The 15,373-nt window shown below is 46.5% G+C and overlaps 3 protein-coding genes and 1 long non-coding RNA gene across 4 annotated transcripts; all 4 read right to left on the bottom strand.

Moving 5' to 3' along the window:
• Window positions 1–237: 237 nt before the first annotated feature.
• On the bottom strand, window positions 238–7,229 carry LOC135388469 (uncharacterized). The gene is made up of 10 exons (XM_064618046.1): window positions 3,799–7,229; window positions 2,867–3,102; window positions 2,567–2,656; window positions 2,261–2,374; window positions 2,128–2,205; window positions 1,893–2,036; window positions 1,790–1,834; window positions 1,371–1,624; window positions 942–1,104; window positions 238–660 (listed from the first exon to the last, which is right to left on the bottom strand). Exons 1-10 carry the CDS (start codon window positions 3,912–3,914, stop codon window positions 479–481), a joined length of 1,422 nt encoding a protein of 473 aa, XP_064474116.1. The 5' UTR covers window positions 3,915–7,229; the 3' UTR covers window positions 238–478.
• A 741-nt stretch (window positions 7,230–7,970) lies between these two features.
• LOC135389457 (uncharacterized) lies at window positions 7,971–8,993 on the bottom strand. The gene has a single exon (XM_064619504.1). The coding sequence runs from the start codon at window positions 8,991–8,993 to the stop codon at window positions 7,971–7,973; it is 1,023 nt and encodes a 340-aa protein (XP_064475574.1).
• A 256-nt stretch (window positions 8,994–9,249) lies between these two features.
• On the bottom strand, window positions 9,250–10,932 carry LOC135389456 (uncharacterized). The gene has a single exon (XM_064619503.1). The coding sequence runs from the start codon at window positions 10,930–10,932 to the stop codon at window positions 9,250–9,252; it is 1,683 nt and encodes a 560-aa protein (XP_064475573.1).
• A 1,449-nt stretch (window positions 10,933–12,381) lies between these two features.
• LOC135387075 (uncharacterized) lies at window positions 12,382–14,405 on the bottom strand. Its single transcript, XR_010420834.1, has 3 exons — window positions 14,362–14,405; window positions 13,373–13,401; window positions 12,382–12,466 (listed from the first exon to the last, which is right to left on the bottom strand). It is a non-coding gene; the product is annotated as an uncharacterized LOC135387075 (long non-coding RNA).
• Between the last annotated feature and the right edge of the window lie 968 nt (window positions 14,406–15,373).

Here is a 15,373-nt window from a genome sequence, read left to right as displayed (position 1 = left end):
CCCAATTTTGCAAATGCAACCCGGCCCAATATTGGTCCAATATTGGCATGCCAATATTGGTTTCCCATATTGCCAGTGCACTTCCCATATTGCCAATTTTAACCCCTTTTGCCATTTTCATTATTTTTAAATGAATTTTAATACTGAACCACTGAGACACCTCGAAATATGCTGTGTGACGGTTGTGTGCTGGGCATGGTAGTTTGTGTGCTAACAACAGCCACGGACACGAAAGGGTCTGCTTCGATGAACACTTTATTCAGCAACAGTGCTGGTCCTTCCAGACCATTTTGAAATTGAAAATGCAAACTAATGGAAAAGTGCAACAATGTTAATGAATGCAACATAGTGACCCATATACGTGGAATGCAATAGTGTTGCCCTCACTGTTCGCTATAGCATTGCAGAGTACATATATGCCAAAATACGAAAGGCAGTTAACTACGTGACGGAATGTAATAGTGCAAAATGGATTATGTTAAGTACGCGGTGGAGTGCAGTGGGTGAGCGGTGGCGGCATTGCAGGCACACTCGTTGCAGCTGCTGGAGCTTCCAGCCTGGCCCGGCGTCCTCCATCACGGTCCTTGGCTCCCGCAAGGTATCGCCCCACAGCGTGCTCAATGGCAACTCTGTCGTTGGAGGAACGTCCTTCGATTGCACCTAAAGAGAATTGTAATGCATGCGACAGGAGAAGTATGAGAATACGAAACATCGAGGGCAGTAAACTCCATGTGCTCTACAGCTAGCTTGTTTGCAGAAATTGAGAACTATATACACAATGTCAAATATGCTGACATCACTGAGGCGCGAGATCCACATATGTGAAGTTAAGAGATGCTGGCAGGAAGCGCTCATTTGGCTATGGTCATCCCTTCCAAGCAGCCTAGAAACTGAGCCTTTCATATACTACATGGCATAATTTCTTTAAATGTTTTGCTTACCGACGACAACTGAGCCCATGTTTGTGCCCTCAAAGGGCAGTTTTGAGCCTTTCCTTCCCTTCATGTTAAAGAGGACCTGCAGGGCAGGAGTCATCACTCGTGACATGATTACTCGTGTTGTGCCCTCAAGGGTGGCACCTCCAAAGGCACTGAGATACCCTTTCTGCAAAAACAAATTTTCGCAGTGCTGTAGAGCCACACAAAATACATCCTTTTATATTATGCACTTTTGCAAGCACCATGCTTCTATGAATGAGATGGCACTGATACGCTTGACAGATGGCAAGACACCAGAATATGCCTGTAAAACACACATCGTGGCAAATAAGAGCACGATGTCACACGTGTATCACATCTATAATAATCATTTATAATAAGGCATATTTAAAGGTGTGCCTAGGCTTCACGCTGACAAAAGTAATGACATACCAGTGTTTGACGCGCACATTTGTCTTCAAGCTGCTTCTCAGCTGCTCTGAATGCCTCCATTGTCCTTAGCGGGAGGCGTAGGTCATCGACGTCAAACGTATCCTCAACTAGGTCTGCAGTACTTTGGCTCTGGAGTTGTGAAAGGCGGTGGAAAACATCCAGCTGAGCTTGCTTTATGTCCTGCAGAGTGCTCAATATTTCTCTGTTCTGCTGTTTGGCCTCCGCAAAACATTTCAAGATGTGACGATCGAGAGCTACAAAAGGAAAGGGAGAACTGTTAGCTGGGAACAGGAAATTTCATATTTTTTTACAATTTCAAGGACTCTCTGACCACAACAATTCAAAAATTTGTGATGAAGCTGATGAGAACACTGGTTGTGTGGTCTCCTTTAAGTCTCTGTGGCTACCACTCAACTCACGGGCAAGTGCCTCCAATGTTACTGGCGGTGTCTTCCTCCCGTCAGCTGCAAGAAATGCTATAACCATTTAAATATCTGTTGGGCCTCCGTACTTTCGCCTTACATTCATGTGGACTCAGTTCAAGAACACCATTGGAAGGATGTTTTTCTTGGTGACTTGTAGTCGACAGCGGTTTGGATGCAAAGTCCCGTGCAGCAGTAGGACGCTTCTTCTGATTCGGAGTCAAGGATGGTTCAGAGGGCATGCCTACAGTTGGGATCTCATATCAGTAAAGCACAGCAAGTAACTGAGCATTTCATGAAGCAGCAAAAGTTCTGCACAATCAAAAGTGGCCTACTCATTTCCTCCGTCTCTGCACATTGCTGAGTTTCGTTATCTGACACATCCATATCGACGTCAGCAGCTGTTGCTGTGGCTACACAGAGTGCAACATGAATCGCATACAATCATAAACACCTTTGTAAACCTACATTTCTTGGCATTGTGGTTCACTGTCTGCAAAAGTGTCCGTGGTGCTGGTAACTTCCCCTTTGGTGGCACAGGAAGGGCTGATGATGTATTGGTGGCGGAAGTCCTCTGAGCAGCTGCAGAAGGTATGTGGATGAAGCAACACAACTTGGGCACACGCAGCCACTACTTGAGAAGGTTAACCTCAACCACTCCCTTCCCGCAACCCCCTCCCACCAGAAGGTAGCACACACTTGTTCGTATGAACTCCATGGAAAGTCATATTAATGCCTTATGAAAGTCTTACTAATATATATATAAATCATCACCATTTTCTGAGTCAGTATCATTACTGGTAGAATCACAGTGGGACGTATACTGGCATCGCTCTTGGCGTCGCAAGGCCTGCTTGTAAGTAGCTGCAATAAAAGAAAACAAATTTTCTCTAAGCGGCCTAGGATAGACTTTACATAAACGCAGCTGGTAAATTTAAATGGAAGTCTCTAACTAAGGTATGCCACAACATTGCAGTGATGATCGTAATGGTCAGTACTTTTGCCTACAATGCAATGCAATGTCAAACGAAAAATTAACACGCAGCAAGATAGGATGACGACATAGTAGCATACCGCATTTAGATAAACGCCGTGATGGCACGATACACCATCCGCTTTCAGGTGGTTTCTTCGTCTTCACAGCAGCAGTTATTTTGCCATCAGACCAGGATTTTGGCGGCCATGAACAAAGCTTGCCAGAGTTCAGAAGCCATGTGTCAGGGACAATAGCCACCCTATTTTCTGCAGGAAACTCCACCACGACAAATCTTGACATCATGTATAACCACAGGCTGATTCGGTCCAATCCACTGCGTGAAAACAACACCCATATAGTTCTAGATTGAGCATTCAACTCGTATCAGCACACCATTATGCACACAAGTGGTCGAACCACTTGAGTTCGTTCCGCGAGAACGTTCGGCAGTCACAAGTGTGTGTTGAGCGTTTCACCAAATTCTCGTATGAAAAGAATTAGCACTTCTTGCATCTGCTTCGGATTATCTGTACGCGTAGTACTTATGGCGGGGTGACACGCAATAATTGCAGTTCGATCGGAAGGCGTAGGCTGAGCTTATTAAATCAATGTAATATACCTACTCTGAGTTACTATGTGAACGACGAAAACATTCGTAAAAGCTCATAGCCTCAGGGTAGTAGAACCCGTTGCGCCACCCTAAACCTAAAGTTTCGGATTGTGCTCGCGTTCCCGCTCTCTCACCACAAAACTTTCGAAAACAAGTCTGCCCCTTCGGGCACCCTAAATGCTATTGCTTCATTTATTCATTCGCAAGGTAGCATAACCCCCCTCCCACACACACACAAAAAGAGAGAACATTTCGTGTAAATTCTGAGCTCTGCAGTTTCAGGCGTTTGTCGTGGCAAAGCCCTGACGCTAAAATGTGCCGCGAGAAGAGATTTCTCGAGGAGACAAACTAATAACTTGCAAGGAAATATAGAACATCCGCTGCTGCTTCGCGATATGGAAGTGAGTGATAATTACGTACCTGCAAATTCTTGCAACTGCGAAGCTCCAAATCGACAACTGACAACGGCAACGTGCTCCGTGATCCAGGCGGAAGCAAAGGGCTGTCATCGAGGGTCGCGAGGTCGCGAGGTACATCGCTGAGATCGACGACGACGAAGTGGCGTGGCGCTACTGTACAGTAACGGGAGCGGAGCGGCTGTATTGTAGATCACTCATGTTACTTATTTGCGGCTGGTTACACATCCTGTCTGTAGATACTTATTTAAAAGTATGTTTTATAATATTTGAAATCATTGCCTGTCACAAATTATGTCTTCGAGCTGCACGTCTCCAATTGTCTCCAATTCAAGCCACCAATCACCAGTGCCATCGTTCACCCACTGGCCTGCTGTTTCCTCTGTTGTCTACCGCCGTGAAATCGTCATTCAATGAAAATGTGTGACAACAATTGAAGTGGTAGACGGTGTTTCGGCCGGCGGCACTGCTAAACGTGTAGGTGTTTCGAATTGAGCCCTTTTGTATCGTTCATGGCGTGGCGTGTTTCGTCCTGTGTGTCGCCGTGCTTTTAGCTCCGCTCGGGTAGCTTGTGCTTCGCAAACTGTGAAATGAACCCCGCAGAAACAAACAAGTGGAAAAGAAGCAGAAACGTAAGAGCTCTCTATGAGGCAAGTGTTCGAGAAGTGCAGGATGCTCTCTTGTCAACCGAGTCTGCAGAAGATGAGACCCTTGATACTGCGGGCTGTTCCGGAACTGCAGTATCACGCGTGGGACAAGGAGACGAAGCAGATCTTGAGAGCCCCATCGTGTGTTCACCTTTGGAACTGGCAGCTTCCGACGACTCAAGTGCTTCAGATCTGCATTCTGACGCAGAATCAGAGGATTTGTGGCCGTCGAGTTATCCTGAAGAGGAAATCGCGAGTATTGACGATGCACGAACGTCAGAGCACCAACGGCCACCTGTAGGGATTGACCTCTGCGAGGACCTTCGAAACTTTTATGCAGAGTTCCACCCCTCACATGCTATGTTCAATGCATTAATTGATATCTTTCGGCGTCACGGCCATGACATTCCAAAGGACAGTCGGACGATACTGAACACCGAGAGAAAGGCAAACGTGAATGAGGAAGGAACTTTTGTACATTTTGGTCTTGTAAAGGGTTTGAGAGAAATCTTGGTCCACAACATTCCCACTTCTATACAGCTGCAGGCAAATATTGACGGATTACCGTTGTTCAAAAGTTCAAGTAAAACATTCTGGCCAATATTGTGCAGAATTACCAACTATGCAAACACGGAACCATTTATTGTGAGCCTACACTGCGGTAATGGCAAGCCTGAGAACATAGACGAATTTGTACGACCCTTCATAGCAGAGCTCACCAAACTAGAAGACGAAGGGTTCGTGCACAAAGGTATTAACGTTTCTGTACAGCTTACCGCAGTGATCTGCGATGCACCAGCAAGAAGCCTTTTGAAGAGGATAAAATCACATACAGGTTATTACGGATGTGAGAAGTGTGTGCAGAGGGGAGTGTACGTTGACAGAAGGGTCACCTTTCCAGAAGTGAATGCACCGAAACGGACTGACAGAGCATTCCGTGAATGTCAGCAGCAAGAACATCACTTGGGTGTGTCGCCGTTTTTGTCTCTTCAACATGACATAATTCATCTTTTCCCGGCAGAGTACATGCATCTCGTATGCTTGGGTGTGATGCGCAAAATGCTGTTGATATGGGTTCGTGGAAACCGTCCGCACTGCATCGGTTCCACATTGTGTAACTTGCTGACACGCCACTTGGTGCAGTGTTCGCATTCCTTTCCATCGACGTTTCAGCGGAAGCCCAGAGGGATCACGGAACTGGAGCGCTGGAAAGCCACCGAGTTCCGGACCTTTCTGTTGTATCTGGGACCTGTTGTACTGAAGAATTTGCTTCCAAAAGAACAGTATGAACATTTTCTGCAATTGCATGTCGCAATACGGGTTTTGTGCTCACCACAAATGTATGACCAGCACAACACCTACGCAGGTGCCCTGCTGAAGAACTTTACGCAAGCCTTTCATGATATTTACGGTGCTGTAAATATGGTGTACAACGTTCACTCTCTCTGCCACCTGGCAGATGATAGCGCTGTCCATGGTGCGCTGGACTGCTTCAGCGCCTTTCCTTTTGAGAGCTTCCTAGGTAAACTTAAAAGGTTCCTTAGGTCCGGCAACAGACCGCTCTCGCAAGTCAGCAGAAGGCTGTCTGAGGGCATGCGCAGTCGATCTTCTGCACGAAAGTACACTGTTCGGGTAGGGTACTGCTACTACATTGAAAGAAAGTTCATTGTTGTTCAGAAAGTTGAGGGGAACCATGCTGATGTCAAAGTGCTGTCGGGGAGGACAGATTTTTTTTCGACACCGCTCCGATCGGGCAAGATGGACATTTACAGGTTCTGCAGAATTACCTCAGAATGCTATACTGTGGAAGAACTATTGAAAGCTACGCAGTACATATGTTTGCCATATGAGGAGGACTATGTAGTACTTCCTGTGGTTCACAGCTAACATAATTTAATGGAAAGCACACTGTACGCGTTTAAAGGACGAAGTGTACTCCTTTGTTAGTTTCAACACTTGTTTGATTGATTTCATAGACAGCCCTGAGTTTGAATCGCACAGATAGATAGATATGATATAAAAGTAATAAACTCAGTGACTCAAATGAGCTTATTTCTGTCGATTCTTTGCGGATTGTTTGCTCGTTTGTTCTAATATCTCTGTTGCTACAATATTTTGACAGCAGTAAAGTGGGATATTATTTATTTCTTGTTACAACCGTGGAAAATGTTACTATAGTAGGAATCAATTGAATGCAAGCAAAACGTCCTCTGGGGGTATCTTCGAGATGAAATAAAGGTCTGCGTACAGCTAGAAGGTCTCACTAAAAACATCGTCCCGTAACTGCTCTCTATAGGTGATCAACGTTCATACATTGGCCAATTTGCAGAGCACAAATGCAAAAAAAAAAAAAAAGCAGTGCCCCTAAAAAATGCAGCCAGTTTGCAGTGCCAATATACGGCAAACATTTCCAACCGAATGCTGATATTGGCATTTCATCTGGAATATCAGTTATGTATTGCCCGTCTACTTCCGATATTGTAACTGGAAGGATTCTTGAAGGGCAACATTCTTTCTGTATTGCCAACAAAATAACAATATTGGCCGAATGTGAGTTGTATGGGGGCTATGTGATGCCGCCGTTCCAAGCTTCCAGCGAATATAGGCTCGTTATTGACAATCATGGGCCAACATTGCCCGTTTATAGCCAACATAGGCTGGTAATGGGCAATGTTGGACCAATATTTCCATGCTAAAACCATTACTGGCTGGGCATTGGCAAAGTTGGTCCAATATTGGACCAGTCCTTCCTACGACCAACCAATATTGGTCCAAGATTCAGTGCTGCCTGGGTGTCTGGGTAGTCGATCGTCCTGCATGAGAACAAGGTCACCAATCTTGAGGCCACTTGACGCTGCAGGTCTGCTTATGTGTGCTGATCTTAGTTCCTGCAGGTATTCCCTGCGCAATCTCTGCCGGAAGCCGTCCAGTAGTTTAGTTCGGTACGCCCACTGACGTTCGAGTTCGTGCTTCGTTGACACAACTGAACTTCTTGCACGTTGCGGTGGCAGGCACGTTAGTTTGCGCCCGACTAAAAAATGCGAGGGTGAAAGAGGTTCCGGCTCCCCCGCGTCGGAATACAGGTATGTCAAAGAGCGGGAGTTAATGACGGCCTCTATCTCCGTGAGAACGGTCGTAAGCGCTTCGAAGTTGAGACTACATCTTCCCAATACTTTGCGTAGGGCTACTTTAACAGCTCACCACGTGGCTCGCTCTACAATGTATCGCCATTTGATTCGGCGACTGGCAAAGTATGCCTGTATTTCCTCACCCTGCATACTTTGAAATAACTTTGCGATATCCTTAGACGCACGTTTAAACGTCAGCGCATTGTCCGTATAAATTGTGCTGCATATGCCTCTCCTGCTCACAAAGCGTTTAAACGCTAGCAAAAATGCACCCGCTGATAAGTCACTCACAAGTTCCAAATGGATCGCTCGCGTCGCTGCACAGGTGAAGACGACAATGTATGCCTTGTGAGTGTCACCGTCTTCACGATAAAGGAGGGGTCCGGCGAAGTCAATCCCGGTTACATCGAACGGCTCGCGCTTTGACACTCGGTCAGCGGGAAGTGGGCTACCGGCTCTGTCGCGGGCTTGCACTTTTCCTTTCGGCAAATTAGACGACGACAGATAATCTTTTTCACATCCTGGCGTCCCTTCGCGATCCAATAGTCCTCCCGTAGCTGAGCCAAAGTATCCCGCACCCCCGCATGCAGCAGTCGTCTGTGTTCCCTGTCAATGAGAAGGGCAGTAAATGAGTGAGTTGACGGAAGAATCACAGGATGCTTCGTTGTCTCCTTTATGTCGCTGAACTGGAGTCTTCCCCCAACACGGAGAATCCCATTCTTGTCCAGGTATGGGGAAAGGTTACAGATGGTGCTGTCTGGTCCGAGCGGCTCCGTTGAACGCAACTTCGCAATATCTTTGGCGAATGCATCCCTTTGCACGTTAGTTATACAATAAATCTCTGCAGCCGTTAATTCCTCGGAAGTCAGTTGTCCCGTCCGTCTACGTGATCTGTTCCTGCAGTTGCTGACGAACCGTTTGACCCACGCAGTTATACGGGTCACTCGCGTTAGGGGGCTGTAGCTTTCGATGCGTAATATGGGACTTGACACCGGTTCGGTAACAACGTGGTGGATCTTCACACTTTTTCTGTCTTCTGCGGAGTAATCTTCCACGTTCGCTGGTACCGAGGGCTCAAGTAACCATTGTGACTGCGGTATCTGTAGCCATTGTGGACCATTCCACCACACTTGACTTCTCAGGAGGGCGTCCGGTCGTTGGCCACGCGTAAGCAAGTCCGCGGGGTTTTCTTTTCCTGGGCAGTGACTCCAATTAGTGGGATCCGTCAGCTGCTGAATCTCGGAGACGCGGTTGGCGACAAATTGTTTCCATCGGTGGGCATTACCCTTAATCCAATGCAGGGTTACAGTCGAGTCCGACCAAAGATGGATCGCCAAATCGAGAGGAGGAAGCGTTTTAATGATGTAGTTCGACAGCCGTGCGGCGACAACTGCACCCATCAGTTCCAAACGTGGGAGTGACATTTTCTTTAAAGGGGCAACACGTGACTTGGACATCACCAATGCTACATTTACATCCCCTTGTGGTGTTTCTGTCCAAGTACGCGACTGCGCCGTAAGCTCGTGGGCTAGCATCCGAGAAGACGTCTAGAGTCTTAGTTGACTCGCCGTTATTGAGGTCTTCGGCTAGCTTCCTTGGAATCGTCACGTTCTGGAGACACGGTAGCTCGTTGCACCATTCATTCCACTCCATCGAGATATCTGACGGCAAGTCGTCGTCTCAATCTGTTCCTCGTTCCCAGAGCGCTTGGAACAGTAGCTTTACACTGGTGACAACTGGCGCCAAGAATCCGAATGGGTCGAAGATGCGTGCGCAGGATTGAAGTACGGCACGTTTGCTATTTTTCGTTGTACTTGTAAACCCGATCAGTGCACTCAAGTCAAAGCCGAATTTATCTGTTCGAGGATTCCACGCAACTCCCAGAACCTTTCGTGGTTGCATTTCTCCCATCAACGACGTCGTTCCTCCGTTCTGACGTTCACTGATACGCTGCAGCAATTCTTCGTCGTTCGACATCCATTTTCGAAGACGCATGTTCGCTTGTGACAGAATATTGTTTGCTTCAACGCAAATGCTCTCAGCCTCCTCGAGACTGTTGGCTCCCGTAACCAGATCGTCGACGTACATGTCGTTCATTAGGATCTTCGTCGTCACCGGATACTGATTTTGAAGACTTTCGAGGTGATGTTTTATGGTTGCTGCCAGCAGGAACGGGCTTGCCGTTGCCCCGAATGGAACACGGGTCATCCTCCATGTTACGATAGGTGGTAATTCCATCCCTGGCAGTGGTGTTTCTTTGTACCAAAGGAACCGTAAAGCGTCGCGGTCTTCCTCTGAGAGTGATACCTGGAGAAATGCCTTTTGAATGTCTGCTAGGACGGCGATCTGATGTATCCGAAATTTGAGCAGAAGATCGATGAGACTCGGATTCAAGTTTGGTCCGGATGACAATGTATCGTTGAGAGAAAGGCATCCTGGTGCACTAGATGACGCGTCAAAGACGATCCGTAGTTTCGTTGTCTTGCTGTCGCATCTCACCACGCTCTGATGAGGCATGTAGTACAACGGGTTTGGCGACGCGATTGCCGTTTCTGGCGCTTCTTCGGCAATACCGTTTTCCATGTACTCTCGCATTCCCGTGTCGTATTCCTTCATAATCTGTTCATCTCTCAGAAGGCGCTTTGTGAGTGGTCCGAGCCTCTTCATTGCTATCTCCTTATTGTCGCGAAGCCGGGCCACTTTCTCGTTCCACGGAAACGACACTTGGTAACGTCCATTCTCAACCTTCACTGTATCTTCAAACTGATTCAGGATCTCATTTTCGTTGGTAACAGTTGACTGTTCCTCCTTAATGCCCATGTGTTCCAATTCCCAGAATGCTCGCAATTGGGCGGATATTTTTCTGTTTACTGCGTCGGTTACAGCTACTCTCATCACACCGGTAGATGAACGTGTTGCAGATGAGTCAGTCGTTGTGGGTCCCTGCACCGTCCATCCAAAGATGGTCTCTACGGCAACAAGAGTTTTGTCCAAACGTTTGAGGCCTCCTGTAACCATTGGCCAATAATTGTCGGCTCCAATGAGTACGCTGATTCCATCTTCGCACTGTATGCCATGAAGTGAAGCATCAGCGATGACGATTCCCTGAGCGTGCAGTTGATCTCTCAAAATGTCGACTGGCGCTTTCATGACGTCAGAGCAGATCATCGGAACTTCTAACGCCTCGACGCGAACATCCCTCCGGTCATGCTGACTTGTGAGCCACAGCTCAACTCTTCGGCACGTACGTTGTTCTCCTGTCGCATCCTCACCAAAGGTGAAGATTGTAACATCTTCCACGTACCCTGAGTCCGAGACGTTTTGACAGGTCGCCTCTGATGAAGGTACGCTGGCTTCCGCCATCGAGAAGTAGGCGCACTAGGGCACGTTCCCTCCTTCCTTCGGCCCAAATCTGGGCTGCCTGCAGTAATATTTCACCCGAAGAGCATCCAGTACCTTGATCTGTAATTTTTAGGGACGATTGTAACGTCGCCTGCGTCCTCGTTGCGTCTGCGCCTGCGCGAGCTACTGGAGTCTTCACTCGGGTTGCCGTTTCATTTTTGTTTGCCTAGTTCGGATCGCATATTGGTGAATGTGTCTGCCGGAACACTTCGCACACCTTAGCTACTTCGAGTTTCTGCAGTCCCTGGACCTGTGATTTCGTTTAGCACAGCGAAAGCATCGGTTGTCGCGAGCGAGAATAGCCTTCCGTGTATCGAGGCTGATTGGCGAATCACAGTGCTTGCTTGCATGGTTATTGGACGCGCAGAATATACACTCAAGGCTTTCCCCTTCCATTCCAAGTGTCAAAGCAGCAGCCGATGGTGGATATCTCTTTTGGCGGTTATCGTTGCGTCCTCCATCACCGGCTGACGATTTTGACCCGTACTGGCTTCTTTCTCTACTTTCTACTTCGTTATTCAGAAATTTCAAAAATGCTTGTAGCTCGTCACTGCTTCGCGTTGACTCGGCGTGATGTTTACGATGGCACTCTAAGTTGAGCTCTGATGGTACCGCCTTCCTCAATACAGAAAGGAGTAAAACGCCGTAACTATCTGAGTTCACTCCCAGCGCCTCCAAGCTGCGAACACCTGTCTGGACTGCATCTAACATAGCTCTTAGCCTTTCCACGTTTTTGGCGTCTTGTACTGGTCGTATTTGTAGAAGACGTGCCATGTGCTCATCGATTATAAGTTCGGTTCTTCCGAACCTTTCACGGAGAAGCTCAACTGCGACGGCGTAGTTGCCGTTCGTTATCTGAATTCCGTCGATAGCTGTTAGTGCCTTCCCTATTGAAAATCTGTCCTGAGGTTACCTCAGCCTCTGAGGTCTTGAGGCATTCTGGGATGTCTGAGGTTCTGAGGTTAACTCAGGATCTGTGGGGGTCTGGGGCAACCTCAGAATTCTGAGGTCAAAAGGTGGGCCCCAAAACACGTGCACCATATTCTAGGCCACTACAAACCCAACCGTTTGAAGACATCAGACAGTGTGTACTTCTTCAATTTTTTTAATTTGTCATTCAGTGTGCTGCGGATTTTTGCCATCTTCTTTACGATATCCTCCTGAGACTCCGAACGCCTCTTCAGCCGCTCCAAGTAGGCACCTGTTAGTGAATTAGGGTGTGGATGTGAGCAAAAACTACACTGATAATGGTCGCGCAAACACGTCTTGTACCTTTCAAGGCATCTAGTTTCCTTGGAGTGAGTGCAGGGCTCACTTCTGTCTGCCCGTTGGCTTTTGCCTTGTTTGACAGCTTGCCCGTTACTGTGCGATTCTTGAGGACAGCTGTTCCCCAAATGGCGACCATGCCTTCTTTGAGGAACATGCTGTCCTCCTTCTGTGCAAGAACCCTGTCCCACTTCATTCTTCCCACTTGAACTTCGTTTCCTATATCCACCTGCAAGTAAAAAGACATGTGCTCAGACTGATTGAGCTGCACAGACGGAGACAGATGGGAAATGGAATAATTGTCACAGATCAATCACTGTAGTGCGGCAAGAAAGAAGGTTGCTCTGATGCAAGGAAGAATACAGCAAGCATTTTGACTGCAAACACCAACTGACCACAGAAAAAGTTTTAAAATTGGGTCTCTTGAGTCAGCATTTTCAGTGCCCACAGGTGGACAATTACAGTCACTTTTTTCGTAAACACTATGTATGGTTTCCCAACCACTTTAACAGTTCATAACAGAACAGTGTTCTTCCGGCATCACAAAATGTTTAAATGTTTGTGGCGCATCCTTTAATGTATATATATGAAAAACTAAGATCACTAGCATAATTGCTTGCACAGGGTGCCCTTTCCCTCTTGGATAGATATTTCATTAAAAAGTGAAAAGCAGACAATGGATACTGTTTCTGTTTATCACATACTCGGCAGGGCAGAAGCTTTGTTGTCAACATTACATATATGTCAGACAACTAATTACCTACAGCTTGTTAAGAGAGAGTTTGAGAAGAACAGTGGGCTAACATGCAGAGTCTTATAAATCACAAATCGGATAGAGAAATACAATGCACTGCATCCTAGCCCTTAACCACCCAGTAACCTGGAGTCTCAAGATGGCAACTGGAACTTTTATGGTTCGCAGTAGTCCTAAATAAAAAAAAAAACATGCCACGTTTCCTTGAGTACTGCACACGAACAGAGAAAGAACTTCAGCCGGTACGTTACCAGTGTGCCAACTTGGGTGCTTGGGTGCAACTTGGGTGCAATCACACCAGACAAACTATGACTCTTATTAGCTTTTGCAAAATGTGTTTCCTTTATACTCAACAACCTGCATACGAGAGGAAAAACTTACCAGTTCCTCTACATACAGTGACGTGGGACCTGAAAAATTACAACCATCAAATTACAAATCAAGACAACATGCGGCTTCTAGGTGTACCATTTCTATTCACATAACATGCACAAATCTTTCCCGCAAAAAAAAAAAAAAAACACACAGCAATGCATATCATCATTATTTACAGATGTGCAGATTATGCAAAGAATTCAGCACGACATCTTAAAGTTACGTTTACGTATAGCTACGTTACGTGTGTACAATTTATGTTATTTACTAGAACATAAATGGTGGGTGTTCTGACATTAGGAGCTCGAATTTTCACATAGACGAGGAGATCTCTCAAGGGTCCCTCCGTGCGGCCTTCCTGCTGAAAAGGCATCAGAAGTTGTGAGTTTTGCGGAAGTTTTAAAATTTAATCAACGTTCAGCACTTTGCACTTGATACGAAGATCAGTGGCCTAGTATTTTGCTCGTGGAAGCGATGAAGGTGATCATAGCCACAATTTGAAACAAACAGACACACGATGCACGGCTCAAACCACAAGGCACATTATGCCGTAACCAGTCACGCACATGGGTGACAAAGCCACGTGGTAAATGTGTTGCAGCAGCAGACAACTTCCTCATCACAGTCGCATCAGACAAGCAGTCACAGCAATGCAACTTAAACAAATTTGTGTCAACATTTTCCAAACAAAATTGGGATGGGCAAAAATTAGATGACTGTATATAGCAAGTGACTGGCAGGAATGAATATGGTGCTGCATTAGATGAGAACTGAATTGGTAATAGCAGCAAAATTAGAAGTCTGTCATGGAATTACATGGGATCGTGCAATGTTTTGGAAATGCAATAAGAAATGAACCAATTTTTATCGCAATGCTGTAATTAAATTTGATTGTTTATTTGTCGTATGCGCAGTTGTCATCTTTTTGCACCACTTTCTCCTTGTGTACTGCTGTACCATAAAAAACAAGATGCAGCACGGAACTTGTATCTTACCAGTTGAAGGAATGCTTCCCTGGATTACCTCGCCATGAGGCACGCGGTTCTCGTTGGTGGTTGTGGTGATGCCTCCTGCACTCGCTGTTTCTTGCTCAATGCTTTCTGCACTAGCTGCTTCCTGCTCAATGCTTGCTGCAAAAGTGGAACAAAGATCTGATTGTCATACAAACATAAGGCGACCATGATTAGATGGTGAGGGTGCACAGTAAAAAAAAGGATCTGGGGCATCTGGGAAAGAGCATCACGTGTATGTTCTCTCTGGCAAGACCAACTGATTTGTACAAGCAGGGCACTGTACACTATGCAAGCTCACTGTTTTTTTGTGCAGTTATACCCTCCCGGTTCACATATGGTGGAGCCCCATTGGCTCCTGCAGCGTCTCTCTCCCGCCTGTTCTCAGCCTCCTCTCACGCACACTTGCATAGCACTTGCATAGCACACTTGCATAGCATATTATTATGGCCAAACCATAATAAGGCAAGTTCGAACAAGCACTTATTTCTGCTACGGCGGAAAGTTGCAGAGTTTAGAGAGCCCTAACTCGGAATTGAAGGATTGCTGCAGGAGATAAAGAAGGACCTTAACTATTGGCACCGGTCTTTTTGGTCCGCTCTCTTCTACTGTGCAACTACACCGCAAAAGAAAGATGCAATGTGGAATCTGCATCATACCAGTGCAAGGAACATCCTCCTGGAACGTGCAATCACGAGCCATGCGGCACTCTTCTGTGATCCAGGTGGTGCTTCCTGTATCCACTGAAAGGCAGTCGAATGGCTTCAGAAGCAGGCAATCAATATGTTGAGTTGATATTACCATGAAGTGTTTAGGATGACTAACATATCGAACGACAAACACGACAAAAAGGATGCCGCTGACATGAGTGTCTGTGTGTCTCTCAGTGCCAACGAAGTGAGATCATACGACGACATCACAGCAGCAAGACAGACTACGGTAGACTCTCATTAACTTAAACTAAGGACGAGAGGTTTTTATCTGAATTATCAAAATT

The sequence above is a fragment of the Ornithodoros turicata genome, chromosome 3 (genome assembly GCF_037126465.1).
Source record: "Ornithodoros turicata isolate Travis chromosome 3, ASM3712646v1, whole genome shotgun sequence".
In the NCBI taxonomy this organism is placed as follows: domain Eukaryota; kingdom Metazoa; phylum Arthropoda; class Arachnida; order Ixodida; family Argasidae; genus Ornithodoros; species Ornithodoros turicata.
The sequence above is the reverse complement of the archived record's forward strand: the minus strand, read 5'-3'. Positions and strand labels throughout refer to the sequence as shown.

Coding starts and splice junctions, on each gene's coding strand:
- LOC135389456 (XM_064619503.1), bottom strand. CDS start 10,932: ATGGCGGAAGCCAGCGTACCTTCATCAGAGGCGACCTGTCAAAACGTC.
- LOC135388469 (XM_064618046.1), bottom strand. CDS start 3,914: ATGTACCTCGCGACCTCGCGACCCTCGATGACAGCCCTTTGCTTCCGC. Junction 2,657..2,866: donor ACGGCGTTTATCTAAATGCG/GTATGCTACTAT, acceptor CTTTTATTGCAG/CTACTTACAAGCAGGCCTTG. Junction 1,835..1,892: donor TGAACTGAGTCCACATGAAT/GTAAGGCGAAAG, acceptor CATTTCTTGCAG/CTGACGGGAGGAAGACACCG.
- LOC135389457 (XM_064619504.1), bottom strand. CDS start 8,993: ATGTCACTCCCACGTTTGGAACTGATGGGTGCAGTTGTCGCCGCACGG.